At 38.3% G+C, this 19,573-nt stretch overlaps 1 protein-coding gene across 3 annotated transcripts; it reads right to left on the bottom strand.

Annotated features, from left to right (window-relative positions):
* Positions 1-2,534: 2,534 nt before the first annotated feature.
* On the bottom strand, positions 2,535-8,112 carry LOC126378158 (uncharacterized). Of its 3 annotated transcripts, none has more exons than XM_050026354.1 (5): positions 7,987-8,112; positions 7,644-7,896; positions 6,912-7,040; positions 6,081-6,219; positions 2,535-3,571 (listed from the first exon to the last, which is right to left on the bottom strand). In XM_050026354.1, exon 5 carries the CDS (start codon positions 3,541-3,543, stop codon positions 2,578-2,580), a length of 966 nt encoding a protein of 321 aa, XP_049882311.1. In that variant the 5' UTR covers positions 3,544-3,571; positions 6,081-6,219; positions 6,912-7,040; positions 7,644-7,896; positions 7,987-8,112; the 3' UTR covers positions 2,535-2,577. The 3 variants fall into 3 exon arrangements, with proteins under 3 accessions (XP_049882311.1, XP_049882313.1, XP_049882312.1); XM_050026356.1 differs by having other exon boundaries at positions 7,987-8,106; XM_050026355.1 differs by lacking the exons at positions 6,912-7,040; positions 7,644-7,896; positions 7,987-8,112 and having other exon boundaries at positions 6,081-6,899.
* Positions 8,113-19,573: the final 11,461 nt, after the last annotated feature.

Genomic DNA, 19,573 nt, shown 5'->3' with positions numbered 1-19,573 from the left:
ATTGGACGTGTCTCCACCGGGATTCGAACCCGGATCGTGAGCCTAACGCTTACTAGACCACGAAGTTACTGTTGTAAAACTTTACCTACCTAAATAAACACTAGCCGGGATTAAACGGCTTAACGCGCCTTCCGGAGCACCTGAACGCTTTCAGTAGGTAAGTATTTTTTTTTCCTACATACATACATACATAAACTCACGCTTATTTCCCACCGGGGTAAGCAGAGACTATAGAATTCCATTTGCTTCGATCTGACAGACTTCTCCTGCTTCCTCCACATTCATCTACTTCATACACTTCTCTTTCTTCTTTTTTTCCTACTCCAACATTAACTAACTGCGACATCACTTAGTAAAACAAGGAACATACTAAGTACTTAACAGGAACAGACACCTAAGCCTACTTTTGTTAACTCAAGAGAGTTACACCTAAGGCCAATGGCATAATGCCGTAATGTCGCGAGAGAAAATGTTAACAAAAAGTTTTAATAAAGTAAGTAATAGTGTACCTAATTAAGTGTCGTGAGTTTTTTTTAAAGTTTAATAAAGTTAATAATAATTTAATTAAGTGTCGTTTCTTACAATACAATACAAATATACTTTATTGCACCAAAATAAAAAGAAATATTTACAAAAGACTCTTCTTATTGTGCAAATGACCCAAAAATAAAAAGTTCACATTGAAAAAATTCAACTAAAATAAGAAATTACTTTGTCAACTGCAAATAAGTCACAAAAAAGTTGTCGAGTGTTGGGCTCACAATCCAGAGGTCCCGGGTTCGAATCCCGGTGGGGAAATATCACAAAAATCACGTTGTGATCCCTAGTTTGGTTTGGACATTACAGGCTGATCACCTGATTGTCCAAATAGTAAGATGATCCGTGCTTCGGAAGGCACGTTAAGTCGTTGGTACCGGTAAATGCTTACTGATGTAAGTGTGTAGTCGTTACATGAACCATTACATGAGCCTTTGGCGGCTCAATAATAACCCTGACACCAGGGTTGATGGGGTTGGTAATCCACCTCACAACCCACTCGACAGGAGATTAGGACGCTTTTGAACATTTCTTGTTTTCCGCTTTCTCCTGTGCCACTAAAGGTTCATCCGAAGTCAAACAGCAAGCCCGGCGCGTACTGAACTAATACTCGGAACTTACTACACTATACTTAGTATACTTGTAGTGAAGTGGAGTATGCTCCTGAACTGATCCCGGGAACTTTGGCGATCATACTCCTTGGAACGGGTATTATGTTAAGCTTTTAATTTTGTTAGACTTTTCATAAGGCAACATTAAACTTTTATACTCGTTCATTACGTTGAACCTATTGGTAGTACCTACCTAATTTTATACGTAAATTCACGCTTGTAACGCCTAATGGGATAGGCAGAGAAAATAATCCGAAGACAACCGGGCGAATAAAATAGGCATCTCGCTGAAACGCAATCCATTTGACGTGGGTTGTCAATTTAATTCTGTCGGGTTATTATTGGAAATTTACGTGTGATCTGTCAATTACCCGCCCCTTTCGTTTTTAGCGGATAAGAAAATGACAGGTTTAACTTAAAATAAACTTAGATGGTGTGTACTGAAGTCAGCAACATTACGTAAGTATATGTATTAAGTAACTGTAATATTACGTTTTAAGGCTTTTCAGGTTCTAAGACATTAATTATTATAAAATATTATTTACTTTACGATCCGTTTGTAGACAGACGTACAAATAATATTTATAAAAAAAAGACACCGTCAACCGATCAAGATTTCCGGCCAAAAACTTCTTCTACCGTCTTTAAAAAAGTTCAGTTAACGTACTACCATCGCGCGCGTATCGTTGTAACACCTTTATAACCTTTATAAAAGTCTGTTAAACCTAACAATCTAGTCTAAAACCTACTGAACAATGCGTCAGCAGCATCCCTAGTACCCTGGGGTCAACAGACAACAAATACGGACCAAAACCTGTGAGTAGCTATTTCCCTTGTTTGAAACCGGTACAACTTAGTTCCAGCGACATATTTTATTTTTATAAACTGAGAGAGGGGGGGGGGAGTAAGTCAAGTTAGTAACTTAATCAACAATTAAAAAAAATGTAAGGAATGTAAAATGAAAATGTAGAATATAAAAAAACAAATAATAAATTATCAAAAAGTAACATCACTAAACTTAAATTAAAAATGAGAAACAATTTCATGTTCCAATTTCAAAGCGTTTAAACTTCGAAATGATGTCACAGATTCAAATTTAAAGTGAACATATTCCGAACAAATCCGAATTTCGAGTTGAGTTGATTGTTCGGAGTGAAGTTCGTGTTCATCATAAAGTCCTTCCGGTAGCTTGATGAGGGCAACATAAAAAACAGGCGATTTATAGAATCACGATATATTTATTTTATGGCACGAAAAATCTTACACCATTTTATAACATTGAGTTTTTCTTAACTAACCATAGACAATCCAAAAAACTATTATAATATAAAAATATTTATGGTTGACTTGGTCATAAACATATTGGGCACAGCCACAAGTAGGTATAGTACCAGAAACATTTTTTAAATACAATGCTTAAACAATAAATTTAATTATAATCTATAGGTAATGGCGAAACTTTCATTACACTAGTTCTAACAATGAAACCCTTAGCTGTTTTTACATCTAAAGCTCTAACTAAGTTATCCCTCCCCGGTATGACATTTACAATTCGTCCAACAGGCCAACTTAACGGTGATATAGAATCAGACCTCAGTAGTACCATAGTACCTTTCTGCAAGTTTGGCTGTTGATTTTGCCATTTAGGACGGCTCTGTAACATAACTAAATATTGTTTATGCCACTGACGCCAAAACGTCTGTTGCATTTGCGTACACTGACGCCAAAAGCTAAGCTTTCCTACATTTACATCCATTAAATTTAATTCTGGATATGAGGTGAACGGAGCACCAGTGAGGAAGTGTGCAGGTGTAAGGTAAGTCATGTCATTACAGTCCCTTGACAAGGGCGTCAATGGGCGAGAATTTAAGATACTTTCAATTTGTACAAGCACCGTGTACAATTCCTCAAAAGTGAGTACCGCATTTCCAATTACACGTTTCATGTGGTATTTAACGCTTTTAACTCCTGCCTCCCACAGACCACCAAATACTGGGCTATAAGAAGGAATAAAATTGAATGTAATCCTTTCAGAGGTACCATATTCTAATACCTTGTTTTGGTGTCCTGTGGAATTCAGTAGATTATACAATTCCCTTAGTACATTATCTGCACCTTTGTAGTAACTTCCATTGTCACAATATACTTTCGTAGGCTTATTTCTACGACTTATAAATCTTTTAAAACATGACAAAAATGTATTAGTTGTCATATCCGACGCTAATTCAATGTGAATAGCTTTTGTAATAAAGCATATAAAAATCACTACATAGGCTTTTGTTATGACAGGATTTCTTATTCTAGTTTGCTTTACATTGAAAGGCCCGGCATAATCGGTGCCTACAATTTGGAATGGACGAGTAACGTTAACACGATCAAGCGGTAGAGATCCCATGAGTTGACTGGAAGATTCGGCCTTAAGTCTGAAACATATTACACATTTGTGTAGCACAGCCTTTATTTCTCTGTTAGCATTGATCAGCCAATATCGCTCGTACAAACTACTGAGAGTTAACCTTTGACCTGCATGCTTAAGCCTTATATGCTCATTGTAAATTATTAATTTAGTCAAAGTTGAAGATTTAGCCAGAATAATGGGGTGTTTCTGTTCAAATGACAGATTTGTGTTTTGTAAACGACCACCCACTCTAAGAAGTCCATAACCATCAATAAATGGACTTAAACTGCCTAAGGAAGATTTTAAATGAACTTTAGACTCAATATCCTTCAATTCTTTTTCAAAATGTTTACTTTGATCAATTTTTATTAAATCATGCAGAGCAAAAGTCATCTCATCAGGGCATAAATGACCTTGTTTCTTATTGACATTAGTCTTTTTACAATTAAATATGAACCGCTTAGTATAAGCCATAATACGGGTCATTTTATTCAAATTAGAATATTTATGGAGAAAATCATGAAAAGAATTATCTCTATGACAAACATTACAAGAAGCTGAAGGCTTTTTTATTTCAGGTAATTCGCTTTCTGAAGTATTTACTTGTGATATGCAATGCACATAGTCAGCATTATGCAAGTACTGTGGACCATGAAACCACAATGGATGTTCCTTCAGCTGGTCTGGCTCAACACCACGTGATAGACAATCAGCTGGGTTTTCAGTTGTGCTTACATAGTGCCACTGAAAATTACTTGATAATTGTTTAATCTTATCTACCCTGTTAGCAACATAAACAGTGAGTTTCACAGGTTCAATTTCAATCCAAGACAAAACTATTTTGGAATCTAAATACAAATGTGTATTAATATTATTATATTTTAATGATAAAGTATCATATACTTTTCTTGTCAACATGGCTAATAGCAAAGCACTGTTGAGCTCAAGTCTAGGAACGGTTAAATTCTTGTCTTTAGGGTTAATACGAGACTTTGAACATAAAAGATTAACAATCACATTACCATCAAAGCCAATTACTCTTAAATATAGACAGCATCCATGAGCAATATTCGAGGCATCTGCATAACCGACAAGTTCCATTTTTACACAAGATTGTAAGTTAATATTCCTAGGCACAGAAATACAAGACATGCGCATTAAACCTTTTGTAAAGTCAATAAATTTTTTATTTAAATTATCAGGTAATACATCATCCCATTTTAAGTTTTCCGACCAGACTTGTTGCATCAAATATTTAGCCTGCACTAAGATAGGCCCTACTAGACCCAATGGATCGAAAAATTTACTGACAAAACTTAACATTTGCCGTTTTGTGTAGGTTTTTTGGCTCTGAACTACAGGGCATTGCATATTGAGAGTATCAGAGTCAACATTATAAGTCAAACCTAAAGTTTTTACATAAGAGTTTGTTTTATCAAAATTTTTATTATTTAACTGGTGAAGTTCAACAGGTATATCATCAATAAGATTACTATTATTAGAGCACCACTTGTGCAAAGAAAAGCTAGCTAATCCTAAAAGCTCTACAAGTTGCCTTTTCATCTCAAGAAGCTCAGAGAGATCATTAGATCCACACTGTATGTCATCAACATAGCTTAAATATTTGAGAACAAATGAAGCTAAAGGATATTGATCCTTATATCTATCAGCTAACTCGATTAGACAACGAGTAGCCAGAAAGGCAGAGCCTTTTAACCCGTAAGTTACAGTTTGCAGTTGCAAACACTGCAAGGGATCATGAGGTGATTCGCGCCAGAGAATATTTTGCAAGCAGCAATACTTATTATCCAACATTATTCCACGGTACATAGCTTTAATGTCACAAAGTAAAACGAATTTGAAAGTCCTAAACAGTGTTAAAATGTCAAAAAGATCATTTTGTACTACGGGCCCGTTCAACATGATATCATTTAAGCAAATATTTTTGTTAGTAAGCATGCTTGCGTCAAAGACAGCTCGAACAGGTGTAGTTTTACTATTAGGGTTTATAACAGGATGGTGGGGTAAATAATACACATTTCCAGCTTTAGAATCGTAGTTTGAAATATCATAAAGTTTTGCATGTCCCTGTTGAATATATTCATTCATGAATTTATTGTACTGCTGATGCAAGTTCTCATCCCTAGAAAACCGTTTTTCCAGATTGTAAAATCTCTGCAGTGCACGCGAAAATGAGTCACCTAATTCAATATATTCTAATTCAAGTTTTAATGGAAGTGCCACATAAAACTTTTTATCAATAAGTTGTACAGAGTGCTGAAAACATTCCTCAGCTAATTGCTGTTCAGTTGTACCTTCTTTAAAATTATTAGGCACTTGTTCACATTCCCAGAATTTTGGGATGGTGTTATTGAGATCATCTAAATGATCATTTTGTAAATTACAATTATTATTAATACAAATATTAAGATTATCTGACTGATCATTTTGCAATTTGCAGTTATTAAACTTATCACAAATGTTATGATCATCTAGCAGATCATTTTGTAATTTAAGGTTATTATAAATGTTACCTTGAACTGTTACACAAAAGTTTGACGAGGATACCTGGCCTGCAGACACAGGCAGGCTGCCTGCGACAACATAACCGAAGCTCGTGTTAACCAGGAAGGGCCCCGTTGGTGTTAGCGGCAGCGACTCGCGTTGGAGAACCTGGAAAAATACGTCGGCTCCTAGAAGCAACAATATCTCCCCAGTTTTATTGAAGCTTTTGTCGGCAAGGCGGGCATGAGATGGTATATTGAATCCCTTTATGTCAAAACTCTGTTGTGGCAATTCACAAGTAATGTTTTTTGTTACAAGGCATGACACATTTAATTTAAAATCGTTTATAGACGAATAAACAGAAATATCTGCTTTTTTATGCATGATGTTAGTGCCTTGAATGACCCCAGTAATAATCTGGTTAGTTGGGGATATATTACAGTCAATTTTACTGGCTAACTTTTCAGAGACAAAAGACACTTGACTGCCTGTATCTAATAAAGCTCGTGCATGAATAAATTTCCCATTTTTGTCGATTAGACGTACTACTGCAGTAGGCAGCACCACGCCTCTCGCTTGGGAGGTGCTCGACATCACCACAGCACTGTTATCGGTGTTAGTAGGCGTTGTAGCAGCAGCATTGCTGGCCTCGGTCAGTTTAGTTTGCACCATGTGCAGAAGCGTGTTATGCCTGCCCTGGCATGCAGAGCATTTTATGCGCAGTGTACATTTCCCACGATGTGAATTAAGGCAAAGCACACACAGGTTGTTCTTCTTTATCAATTCACTCTTGTCTTTGTCAGAAGAGAGTTTAAATAAGGCACACTCATATAACTTATGTGATTTCTGACAGTACTTACATGAAGTCGAGGCTGCTACAAAGCTGGCAGACTTGCCAGGCTTACCACCTTTAGAAGTGCCTGCTGAGTCAGCTGCGAATGAGTACATTTTCTCACCGCTGGTATTCTCCATGGCAAGCGCTCGCTTTTCTAGAAATTCAAGAAACTCCTTTAGAGAAGGCACTTCCTTTTCATCCCTTTCTAAATGAAAACCCCTGTTAGAATAGGCATCAATTTTTCTGGACAAGATATTAACAAGCAGAGCGTCCCACTGGTCAACAGGCAAGTTTAAGTTCTTTAATGCCGCAATATGAAGGTTAACATTGGATATAAGAGACCTTATATTCTGTGCTGTGCATTTATTGAAGGCAGGTAAGTCGAGCAAGGTATTAATGTGATGGTTCACTATCATTGGCACGTTATTATATCTTTTATCTAGAAGATCTAATGCTGACAAATAGTTTTGGTCAGTCAGTGGCAGGTTTTTAATTAAATCAAGTGCTTCCCCTGCTAAAAATGTGGTCAAATAATATAACTTCTGACATAAACTTAAATTGGAATCCGCATGTATAACCGCCTTAAACATGTTGATGAAAGGGATATAGTCCACTACATTTTTTCCATCAAATGTTTTAATATTTATTTGCGGTAATTTTTTAAAATCGAAATTATTCGGTTTGGGCGGATCTGTAGCGCAATGTTTACGCGACTTTATTGCAAGATCGATCGAAGCAATAGAATTATAGTACTTACTTTCATACTCTTCCGGGTTTTCCTTGTCATCTGGATTAAGGAATAGAATTTCCTTGTTGTATTTCTCGTACTCCTTGAGTATCTCGACGAGTCGTGTACGTTTTTCCTGGAGCAATTCTAGTGATGCGGTTTCTAAACCCGACGCACAGAAACGTTCTATACGTGTAAGACATGACTTCACGTACCCGCGCTCACTTATAAGCCTTTTAAGCTTGTCGGAATCGTCCGGCAGCGTCATCTTGTATGTAAAAACCTATACAAAAGGACAAATGCAAGTACGTAAAAAAATAATTTCCACGTTATGAATTGCAGGTAAATACTTAATGCAACAAGTCTTACGTACAGTGTCGTCGTATGCAGGAACCTTTTTACAACAATTTGCAGTTATTTTTATTACTAATACTTTAACTTTTACCATAAAAATTATAGTTATACGAAAATGATAATGGCGGCGCACGCGTCCTTCACAAGTAGAAATAGTGGAAATGAAACAGCGCGACAATATGGCCGCGGCGTAGGCGCTTCGTGTCTCGTCGGCAATCGTCGGGAATCTTCGGAAACAACGGGATTGGTCGAACACCTGTCCGTTGTCTGTGACCCACCTTGAAAACGTTCCGATACACGTACCAAAAAACCGGTAATGACTGCAACTGTAGTAAATTCTGCTAACTCCGGCAGGAAAAAAAATATAAATAAAAAAAATGACAGGAATTACGTCACGACGTTCTCTGTCTTCTTTTTTCCTTTTCTTACGAAGAAATGCACTCGATGCGTCGCAAAATGGCGGACGCTGTATGAAGAGTATGAAATGCCGCGGTCGAATATTACGCGAACACTTGACAGCAATTTCTTTCACGTTCGAATCCTCGTCGTGGCTTTCTTCTACAAATGGCTTCTCAAAGCCTTCACGCACGGTGTAATCTGGCCGCGACGTCGTATTTAAAGGTGTATTATAGATACACACGAACAGTCACAGCGAAGTTATTTATCCACCGGCGCACTTTTCACTTTTACAATTTTACGGATCGAAGGACCATTTTTATGTGCCCTACATATATATTTTAAAGTCCTTCCGGTAGCTTGATGAGGGCAACATAAAAAACAGGCGATTTATAGAATCACGATATATTTATTTTATGGCACGAAAAATCTTACACCATTTTATAACATTGAGTTTTTCTTAACTAACCATAGACAATCCAAAAAACTATTATAATATAAAAATATTTATGGTTGACTTGGTCATAAACACTATGTTCAGGGTGAACACGGGACGCCCGCATCGAGGAAATTAAACAGATACAGATAGTGACGTTTATTGCTTGCGATTTGGAAACGTGTTAATAATTATAAATCCGTCGTAGATTAACACAATATGGCAACACAAATTCTTTTATAAAACGACTAAAGTTACTACTTATCTCTAAAAGTTATTACACAGTTAATGGTGCTAATTCCTGTAAACACTATCTAATTTTATTTTAAGTTATATCTGTCATTTTCTTATCCGCCGCATATTTTCAGACACGATGCAGACGCATATTTTCAGCAAAGCCGTCACATTTGTACAAATAATTGATTTCACATTCTAGTTTAATTTATTTTTCGACCTGTTTCCGATTTGGATGAAGATTACATAAAGATATTGTATTTTCCAGATTTCCTAAATATCCTAATTTACGAAACAAGAAATTAAGAAACAATTAGATTCAGACCATGAAACGAGATGATTCTCTCTTCTGGAGGACGCCTTCTCCTTATTTAAGCCTGTGCTAATTACATTTCGATGTATCTTGCTTTCTATCGAGCAGGATACCAAACAAAAATATTACATAAAGATGCAGTACCAACAATATTCACTCACATATCTCACATAAGGTGAGTTTAAGTTTAGTTATAAGTTTATAGATGAATTTGCAGCTATTTCGTTTTTGTATTCTACATAAGCATGGAAAAAATAATTCAATACAACATAAATATTCTCTATTGCACAAAATAATTAGTATAAATAACTATTTTTGTAAGTACCTGTGATTATTCCTTCTATGTGCAATGTGTAAACATGCAATGCTTGTGTATTTGTGTGCTCCACGTTAATATGTGCCATTCTTGCAGGTAAAGTTATAACGACCAGAGCTTTTTTTTTTTTTTTTTTTTTTTTTTTTTTTTTTACTTATTGTAGATTTGCCGCAGATGGCATTAACTACTTGGCCGGACAAATGGGGAGCGCTGAAGGCTCTCACCCGGTACAACGTTTAAGACAACAGGCCTGAGGGTGCCCAGTTGGGCGCGAACCTCGGCTCAGGGCGTCGTCTGAGAGGAAAAATATTTGAAAGAATTAATCGACCCTAGTGGGTCGATAGCGATAAGCGCTGAATGAGGGAAATCGTCGACCACGCCGGCGGGGTCGGTATCGGGGACCTGAAGTGTTTGGTGTCGCGAGCTGATTGGCTGCCTCTATGGCTAGAGTGATCGGGTCGTCGGGATCGTATATTACGTCCTTCGGACGCCGATACTTTTCCGTACCGTCCCTAAGCGGAATGTACTCGGAAGCCGCAACTACCAGGGGATTTGGGTGGTGCGGAGCAGAATCGAAAAAACGTTTGGAAGCTAATTTGAGCCATTGGGCAATGGTTGGCAGACCTAGGTCAATGTGCAGATTTTCATTGCGAAGGAACTACGGAGCTCCCGTGGCTTTCCGCATGAAACGATTTTGTATTACCTGTAGACGGTGAATTTGAGAGGGACTCGCGTGAGCGAAAACTACCCCTGCATAGGTCATGATCGGACGGATGCAAGTCGTGTAGATTTTCACCTTATTCCTAAGGGACAATTTACTTCGCTTGTTAAGGAGACAGTGAAGACGGCCCATTACAAACGCGGCGCGATCGCGCACACGTTTGATATGGGCCTTGAAAGTAAGACGTCTATCTAAGACTACGCCGAGATATTTGACTTGCTCCTCCCAAGGGATCGGCTTGCCAAACATCGTGATGACTTTAAGTTGACGGCGTGACCGTGGCGTGTTATAATAGCCCTTTGAAAAGTACACCGCTGCACTTTTCTCCGGGTTTACCTCGATTCTCCATTTGCGAAACCACTTGCCCAAGGCATTGGCCGCGCGTTGGAGGATTCCGGTCATCATAACTCGACCACGGCACGAAGAATAGATGGCTGTATCATCCGCAAATAAAGCTAATTCGGTATTAGGGGATTTGGGAATGTCACTAGTATATAATGAAAACCCGACCAGAGCCGACACTATACACTTCTAAAGAAAGTGAACAAGAGGAAATATTTTTTTTTTATCACCAAAAGTCGGAATTGTTCAGTGCTTCGTGGTCATTGTATTCTAACTATATTGAATAAAAATCTTATAAAGAAGTATTTGCTTTTATTCTTTAATCGCATTAAGATAATCCCCGAAATATACTAGAAGGTCGTCTGCTTCTTGTATCGAGAGCCGATTCGATTCCCGGTCAAGTCAATGAAAAACGTAGAAAACGTGTATTTAATTGTTATAAAATATTTTTGAATCAAGCATGATTTAGAGCGAAAACAAAACAAAGCGTTCTTCCCGGGGTAGGTATGTGATTTATAGCAACCTGGCCGCAATGTCGTATTAAAATGATACTATAGTATATTTGGACTAGATGGACCGTCCTGACCTCCTCGGCCATAACACCTTGCGAAATGACATAGATTCAGAAATGTTAAATTGACCTTTAACAAGTTTGTCGATGATAATTGCGTTGAACAAGTAAATCGTTTTAACTAATTTACTTGTGGTTCTACCCACCCAGATATGAATACTAGGTCGTTATTTCTGTATTTAATTAATCATTCAATTTGTAAAGTATAAATTTTTAGATCTTGGACTAACATGAAATATTTAGCCGATAATAATGTCGATAAAAACATGGAACGGCACTAGTGGTCTTGATACAAAAACATATACAATAGTGTACGTTTCTATAACAAACCCGCTACGCGGGTACAAAAGACGTACCGACGATAGTATATTTATCTCTTTTTAACTTATGACGGCTCACATGAGTGCGAAAGGCAAAACCTATGTTTTTCTTTCGTCTTAAATATGCTCCGTCTATTCTATACAAGGTCTTTGACTTAAAATAAAATTAGGAGATGTCTGCAGGAATCGGAGCCAGTAATGATGTAATATAGTCGTAAGGTATAAAAGTGTTTGGGTTATACCACCACTCGCCAAACAGCGCCTATCAAAGTGCTAATCGAAATGACTGTCTCACCTTGTACAACCTACACCCATACCCCCGGATACTTCATACAAACAACCTCGTTGTACACAGACACTACACATAGACATTATCAACACGCGCAACTGTGTGTGTGACGTCTGAAGACTGCCAATTACAATATCTAATTTAACCGTCATTACTTACTCAGGTAGGTAGTAAGTACTACGGACGAAAGAAGCTTTAATAATTATTAGTTAATACTTATTTATCTATTTACTACACAAAACACAATCAATTTTGAACAATGATAAATAGGCTTTACACTTGACATAAAAATACACTGAACTAATTTATTGCCTTCACATTACTTTTACATTAAGCATTTAGCCTAGGTTCAATTTTCTTGCAAATTATTAGCATGTTTTGAATTTTTGATGAAACATCACCATGAAAAAAACAATAAACACTTATTTATAGGCGCCACGCAGGCGCGTCGGTGCGGGTAATTACTGTGAGATCAAAATATTCGGATCAGACGTAAGAACGTCGGCGATCAATTTCAAAATTCGAACGTATAAACCTAACGTAACCTTCACGATTCCGGGGGGGGGGGGTTGGTGAACCAAGCTCAGCCGCTGGTGGGGTGCGGGGAGTTGCCGTTCTATACGTACCTTATCTACGTCCGGTAGGTCCTGTATCGGTATTCGAACCGGCGTGACGCTCCCTGTTTGAGAAGCAAGCCATGTCAGCGTCATAATAATGTGGGCGGCCACGAAACATTAAACTCTAGTTTCATTACTGGCAAACGTAAACTTTCCGGTACCTATCGACATTACGTGTCTCTGAAAAACGACAGAATCGAATCATACGTCCAATTACTGCCAACGGACTTCTTACAGATTTTTTTTAAATTAAAATGGGTTTGCTCTTGACGTTCTTCCACGAGGAGAAGAAGAGATCGACGTTGGAACGAGCTTACCCAGAAAATGCCTATTCACCCGTGATTTAATCCTTTAAATCACCCCCGGGTTATAAGATTCAGGAAACACCGACGCCGGGTTACTATTGAGCTGCCAAAGCTGCCTTCTGAAGTAGATCACCTTACTTTCGGACAATCTGGTGACCAAGCAGTAATGTCCTAACCAAACTAGGGATCACAAAGTAATTTTTGTGATATGTCCCCGCCGGGAATTGAATCCGGGACTTCCGGAACCACTGTCATTTCGATCTCTCTCTCTCTTTATTTAAGAGCTGCGCTCTTGTCGGTAGAGTAATCGCCATTCCTCTCTTCTTCCAGCCAAAACCTTCACTTCCCGATACGACACGACCTGCACCTTCTCTTTTATTTGTTTCATAAATGTTACATAATGTTACATTTCGATAATACAGGACATTCCTACTACAGGAATATATGAGACGTGTTTTGGACGTCACCTTGGTGGCTTAACAAGTGTAGCACCACCAAGAAAACTAGTGTTAGTGCGGCCATGGGTGTGCCATAGAAGGACGTACATTGATCAAGTTGGAGATGTCCTTAGAAAAGGTTCAGTATATCTATTCTGAACCGGCGTGCGTGTATAAAACAATTGATGAATGTGGAGGAAGCGAGAGAAGTGTGTCAGGATCGAAGCAAATGAAATTCCATAGTCTCTGCTTACCCCGGTGGGAGATAGGCGTGAGTTTATGTTTGTATTTAGTGCTGCTACATGGTTTACATTTACACATTCACTTAATTAATGCACTCTTATCATTTAAGTACTTATACATAGTAACACCATAAACAAAATACTTAAGTACGTGAAAATTTGTTCTTTTTTATTTCGTTTAAATTTTAGTATTTTTTTTATTATTTTCAGTTCCATATTTCTTCTATTGTGTGGGTTGTGAGGTGGAGTACCAACACCACCATACTCCACCGTATTCCATAATTAAAATTCCTATTAATATCAACACAGAATTATGGTCTGAATCACCCCCCTCAATTTTTACGATCTCACTAACACCCTGTCCTTTTAACTCAAAGTAGACTTGTATACAGTTTAAAATCCGTGATCTCGGAATTCTTGTTACTTTTCAATATCGCCGTTCCAACTTTATTAGGTACCCCCACTTTGTGAAGCTTTCAGTTGCTCTTCAATACTTAGATATCCTTTTGTGTTCTTAATTAAGACTTAACGGAGCAAAGATTACATTAAATGTTGGACGGAGCACTTTATAGTTATAGCAACATTATTAAAATAGCTTCAATTATCTCTTAAGATGTTAAGGCACGTTTTAATCCATGAAGAGATGGTTCCTGATAAAAAGTTACAATTTTCACGAGGAGTGGAAAAAGAGAAAGTGATGTGCCATGATCGCAGTAGATAGAATACGGCAGTAGTATAAAGATAAAGATTTTTATTTTGTATTTTAGGTAATTTAGGAACAGCCTCCGTGGTCTAGTGGTTAGAGCGTTAGGCTCACGATCTGGAGGTCCAGGTTCGATTCCTCATGGGGACATTGTCGAAATCACTTTGTGAGACTGTCCTTTGTTTGGTAAGGACTTTTCAGGCTTGAATCACCTGATTGTCCGAAAAAGTAAGATGATTCCGTGCTTCGGAGGGCACGTTAAGCCGTTGGTCCCGGCTATTAGCCGTAAAAACACGTCCACCAACCCGCATTGGAGCAGCGTGGTGGTGTAACCTCATACCCCCACCGGTTGATTGAGGGGAGGCCTGTGCCCAGTAGTGGGACGTATATGGGCTGTTTATGTATGTATAAATTTAGTTAATAATTGGTACAGTTATAAATAATAGTTGCAGTTATAGTTGCAAATTACGTCTCACTAAATGCCTTTGTAGGGGTATGTTTCTATTTTATTTATGGTTCACTGTTATTTTATATTATTGGGCATTCTGCCCCAACTATCGTTTGCTCTGCCCACGACCGTTCGCTGCGCTCAATTAGCTGAGTTGAATGCTCAATAATATGAGATAACAGTTGAATTGCCCATCACAAGACAACACCAAGAACAAAAACAAGAATCACAACTATAATCTTATATTATTGGGAATTCAACCCACCTAATAATACATACTGACATAAGTGCGTAGTCGTCACGTCAGGGGTTTTGGCAGTTCAATAATAATCCTGACACCAGAGTTGATGAGGTTGGTCATCTACCTCACAACACTTTATGATATAAAGGAGAAACTGACTGACTGACATATCAACGCACAGCCTAAACGGCTAAACGTAGGCACTTGAAATTTGGAAGGGACGTAGCTTAGGTACCGTAGAGGTGCACTAAGAAAGAAATTTCCGGAATTCCTACGGGAACGGGAATTAGCGGGAAAATCCTTTTGTATGAAAAATCTAAACCGCTTAAGTTAGACGCTTGAAATTTGGCATACAGGTACCTTAGTTAACTAAAAGCTTAGTTGCAACAGGATATTGCAAAATTCCCACGGAAACGGGAATTAGCGGGAAAATCCTTTTGTGTGAAAAATCTAAACCGCTTAAGTTAGACGCTTGAAATTTGGCATACAGGTACCTTAGTTACCTAACTAAAAGCTTAGTTGCAACAGGATATTGCAAAATTCCCACGGAAACGGGAGTTAGCGGGAAAATCCTTTTGTATGAAAAATCTAAACCGCTTAAGTTAGACGCTTGAAATTTGGCATACAGGTACCTTAGTTAACTAAAAGCTTAGTTGCAACAGGATATTGCAAAATTCCCACGGAAACGGGAGTTAGCGGGAAAAAACATTTGTATGAAAAAATCGTAACCGCGTAAGATAGATGTTTACAATCTAGTATGCATGTATACCTTACTAAATATAAAGTTTAGTTATGGCTGTATTTTGAAAAATGGGAGTTAGCGGGAAAAAAAAAATTATGAAAAAATCTAAACTGCATAAGTTAGATGCTTGAAATTTGATATGCACTCCCACACACACAAAGATCTCTCTTTTATAACACGCCACGCGGACGAAGTCGCGGGCAAAAGCTAGTTACTTATACAACTTAAAGCCAATACACTCGGATATACTCGTGATCTTAAATTATGTAGTACGTCATAGTTTGTCGTCTCATCCTCCTAAAACCCCGCAAAGTGATTGTTTAAGGAAATCTCATCACCATCCCAGAGACGGTTTACTCAATAAATTGTTTATAGATACTTAATCCGATTAAAATCTGATCTGCAAGTCAATTTAGATTATTACAAAGTAACATTAATTTACTTGCCCTTTTGTCTTATAGGTGACTTTCAAAGTTTCAAAACAACATGCCTTTGAAGTACTTACTTATCTACTTTTACTTTTTGAAAAGTAGGTACAATGTTTCAATTTTCTTTATAGCTTATAAAAAATAAAGATATCCCTCGGCGAGCATCGCATTTCCGAATATGACGTGTCAAATCATGTGTCACCATATATTACCAGGAATATCACCATCACAGATCACCATACACCACACCTTGTATCACTATACACCATACCAGGTATCACCATACACCACACCACGTATCACCATACACCCCACCTTGTATCACCATACATGACACCATGTGTCACCATACACGACACCATGTGTCACCATACACGACACCATGTATCACCATACACCATACCATGTATCACCATACACCTCACCTTGTATCACCATACACCACACCTTGTATCACCATACACCATACTATGTGTCACCATACACGACACCATGTATCACCATACACCATACCATGTATCACCATACACCCCACCTTGTATCACCATACACCACACCTTGTATCACCATACACCATACCATGTATCACCATACACCATACCATGTGTCACCATACACCACACCATGTATCACCGTACACCTCACCATGTATCACCATACACCTCACCTTGTATCACCATACATCACACCATGTGTCACCGTACACCACACCATGTGTCACCATGTATCACATCATACCTGATATTCCATCAATCAATAATTCTTTCTTGCACAAATAACATACGCATAGGATAAGTTTGTACTTATCTTATCCGTTCGTACGGATAAGATAACCACATTAGGCGGCCTTATTGCTAAACAGTTTCTGCCAGGGCACCTTGAGGTAAAAGAAGTAAATGTATCAGAGTGCGGGATAGTGCAATAAGTACCTACAAAAAAAAAAACAAAATAAGTAAAAAATATAGATATGATGACATTTTGCCCAGTGACGGCACAGTTCAACAAACAAAGAAACTGTCAAACAGTGTAACTTGAGACCTGAAAGATAGCTTTTGTTTATTTTGTGAAATGTGACGTCACACGAAACTCAATCATGGCCGCCCGTGTTTCGGGTTTTGTAATACATAGTTAAAAAGACGCATTCTTATTTTGTAAAAATAAAATATTTCAAAATGATCTTAAAAACTATTGCATAATTATCGTTAAATGATAAACTACCATATCCGACATATTTCATATTTTATTGTTACAGTTAGTTTTTATTGTTTTGTTGTTATTTTATTGTTGTTTTTGTGTTTGTGTTTTGTTGTTGTTTTGTTGTTTTATTTTATTGTTTTGTTGTCTTTGATTACTTGTGGCTCTGCCCACCCCATTAGGGGTTTACGAGCGTGAGTTTATGTATGTGTATGTGTTATTGTTACAGCTGTCAAGTAGCCAAATACATAATCTTCTTCTATCATGTAGGTTGTGAGGTGAATTACCAACCTCATCAACCCTGGTGTCAGGGTCATTGAGCCAAAGGCCCCTGACATGGCTCATGTAACGACTACATACTTCCATCAGTAAGTAGTAACCGGGACCAACGGCTTAACGTGCCTTCCGAAGCACGGATCATCATACTTTTTAGATATTCAGGTGATCAGCCTATAATGTCCTAACCAAACAAGGGATCACAAAGTGATTTTTGTGATATGTCCCCACCGGGGTTCGAGCCCGGGACCTCCTTATCGTGAGCCCAACGCTCAACCACTGGTCCACGAGGGCCGTTGCATTATATAATAAGGGTGGTTTAAGAATTAACGCCTTCTATCAAAACGGAGGGAGATTGTGACGTAAGCGTCCTTTGTGACGTAAACGTCCTTTGTGACTTACGAGGCAACCGTCCGTAACATCATTTGGTTACACAACACAATATGTTTTGAATAAAACGGTCCATTTGGGGATCCTTAGCTAATTATTCATCATCTCCATAGCGTTATCCCGTTTTCACAGGGTCCGCTGATGAAGTAGGTAATTCACCTCACATTCCACACGATAGAAGAAGAAGAAGGGTCCGCTTACCTAACCTGACTGAGTGTCTGTCTGACCTTCTAACCCGCGAAGGGTAAACCACCACCACAACCAACCTCTTTCACCTTAGCTGACTTTTTTTTACTAGCCTGTATTGTCCAACTGCTGGGGAAAGGTCTCTTCTCCGAGTTTCCACGTCTCCCTGTCCTGAGCGATCTCTCTCCAATCCATCTTTCTATCGCTTCCTGGAACTAATTGTAAACGCATAATAACTGTCCGTCAGTACATTACAACGCTAAAATGCCTGTACCGATTTGGATGAAAATTGGCAAATAAATAGATCGATCCCAGAAATCTATATAGTTATACGTACATCAGAGTCCATAAAGATATCTTTCTACTAGTTTATTGAAGAGCTATTTATACTATCTATGCATTTATTCAACTACGTACCTCCCTACTTAAGGGCCCTCTCTCACCAGGAAACCATGGTGATGTAATTGTAACCGTAACTTATAAATACCGTGGTGGCCACGGTATTATAGTGAGATATGGCCCTAAGTAGTTTTCAGCTACAGAACACTCACAATGACAGATACAGTCATAACCACGATATGTAACAGTCATAATCACGGTCACAGTCACTATCACAGTAACAGGTACTGTCATCACGGTTACAGTCTCAATCACGGTTACAGTCACAATCACAGCCGCAATCACAGTTATAGATACTGTCATCACAGTTACAGTCTCAATCACGGTTACAGTCACAATCACAGCCGCACTCACAGTTATAGTAATAATCACAGTAATAGATACTGTCATCACAGTTACAGTCTCAATCACGGTTACAGTCACAATCACAGTTACAGTCGAAATCATAGTTACAAGTAGGTTCAAACTATATTCTGTGGCTACGTTCTATCTCTACCAACAGCCTAAGCCTCAGTAAATACACAGAACACAATATTTGCCTATGAATAGACCGCTCTTAACTTAAATTGAATTCACCACACGGCCAGTGGGCTCTAGTTTATGTAAAACAACATAAAGATGTTTAAAATGGATTCCAATGCTTTGTTCGTAAATTTTTGCTTTAAAGAACACGTTTTGTGGGCTAAAATGTTTGCTAACTAATGCTTTATTAATTCATCCGGTGTGAAAATTATTTTGCGATTTATTTTCTCTGGTGTTTTACAGCAGAGACCACTGAATTTCACTTACTACAATCCTGACACACCACTTTCACCTTCTTCCGCTCTCATCAGTCTGGAGAAGCAGATCATCGTTGGGCAAATGGATGGCAAACGTGCGCGAGGAAGGCCACCTACGGGGTGGTCTGACATCCTGAAGAAGACGGTGGGTGGCAGCATACAGAGGGCGGTCCACGCAGCATATAGCCGTACCGAGTGGAAAACCATAACCTATGGTCGCGATCCTCAGCAGTGAGGGAACGACGAAGAAGAAGACTCATCAGACTATAATAATTATATGC

The sequence above is a fragment of the Pectinophora gossypiella genome, chromosome 25 (genome assembly GCF_024362695.1).
Source record: "Pectinophora gossypiella chromosome 25, ilPecGoss1.1, whole genome shotgun sequence".
Classification (NCBI taxonomy): Eukaryota; Metazoa; Arthropoda; class Insecta; order Lepidoptera; family Gelechiidae; genus Pectinophora; species Pectinophora gossypiella.
This window is presented reverse-complemented; position numbering and strand designations above follow the sequence as displayed.

Coding starts and splice junctions, on each gene's coding strand:
- LOC126378158 (XM_050026354.1), bottom strand. CDS start 3,543: ATGGGATCTCTACCGCTTGATCGTGTTAACGTTACTCGTCCATTCCAA.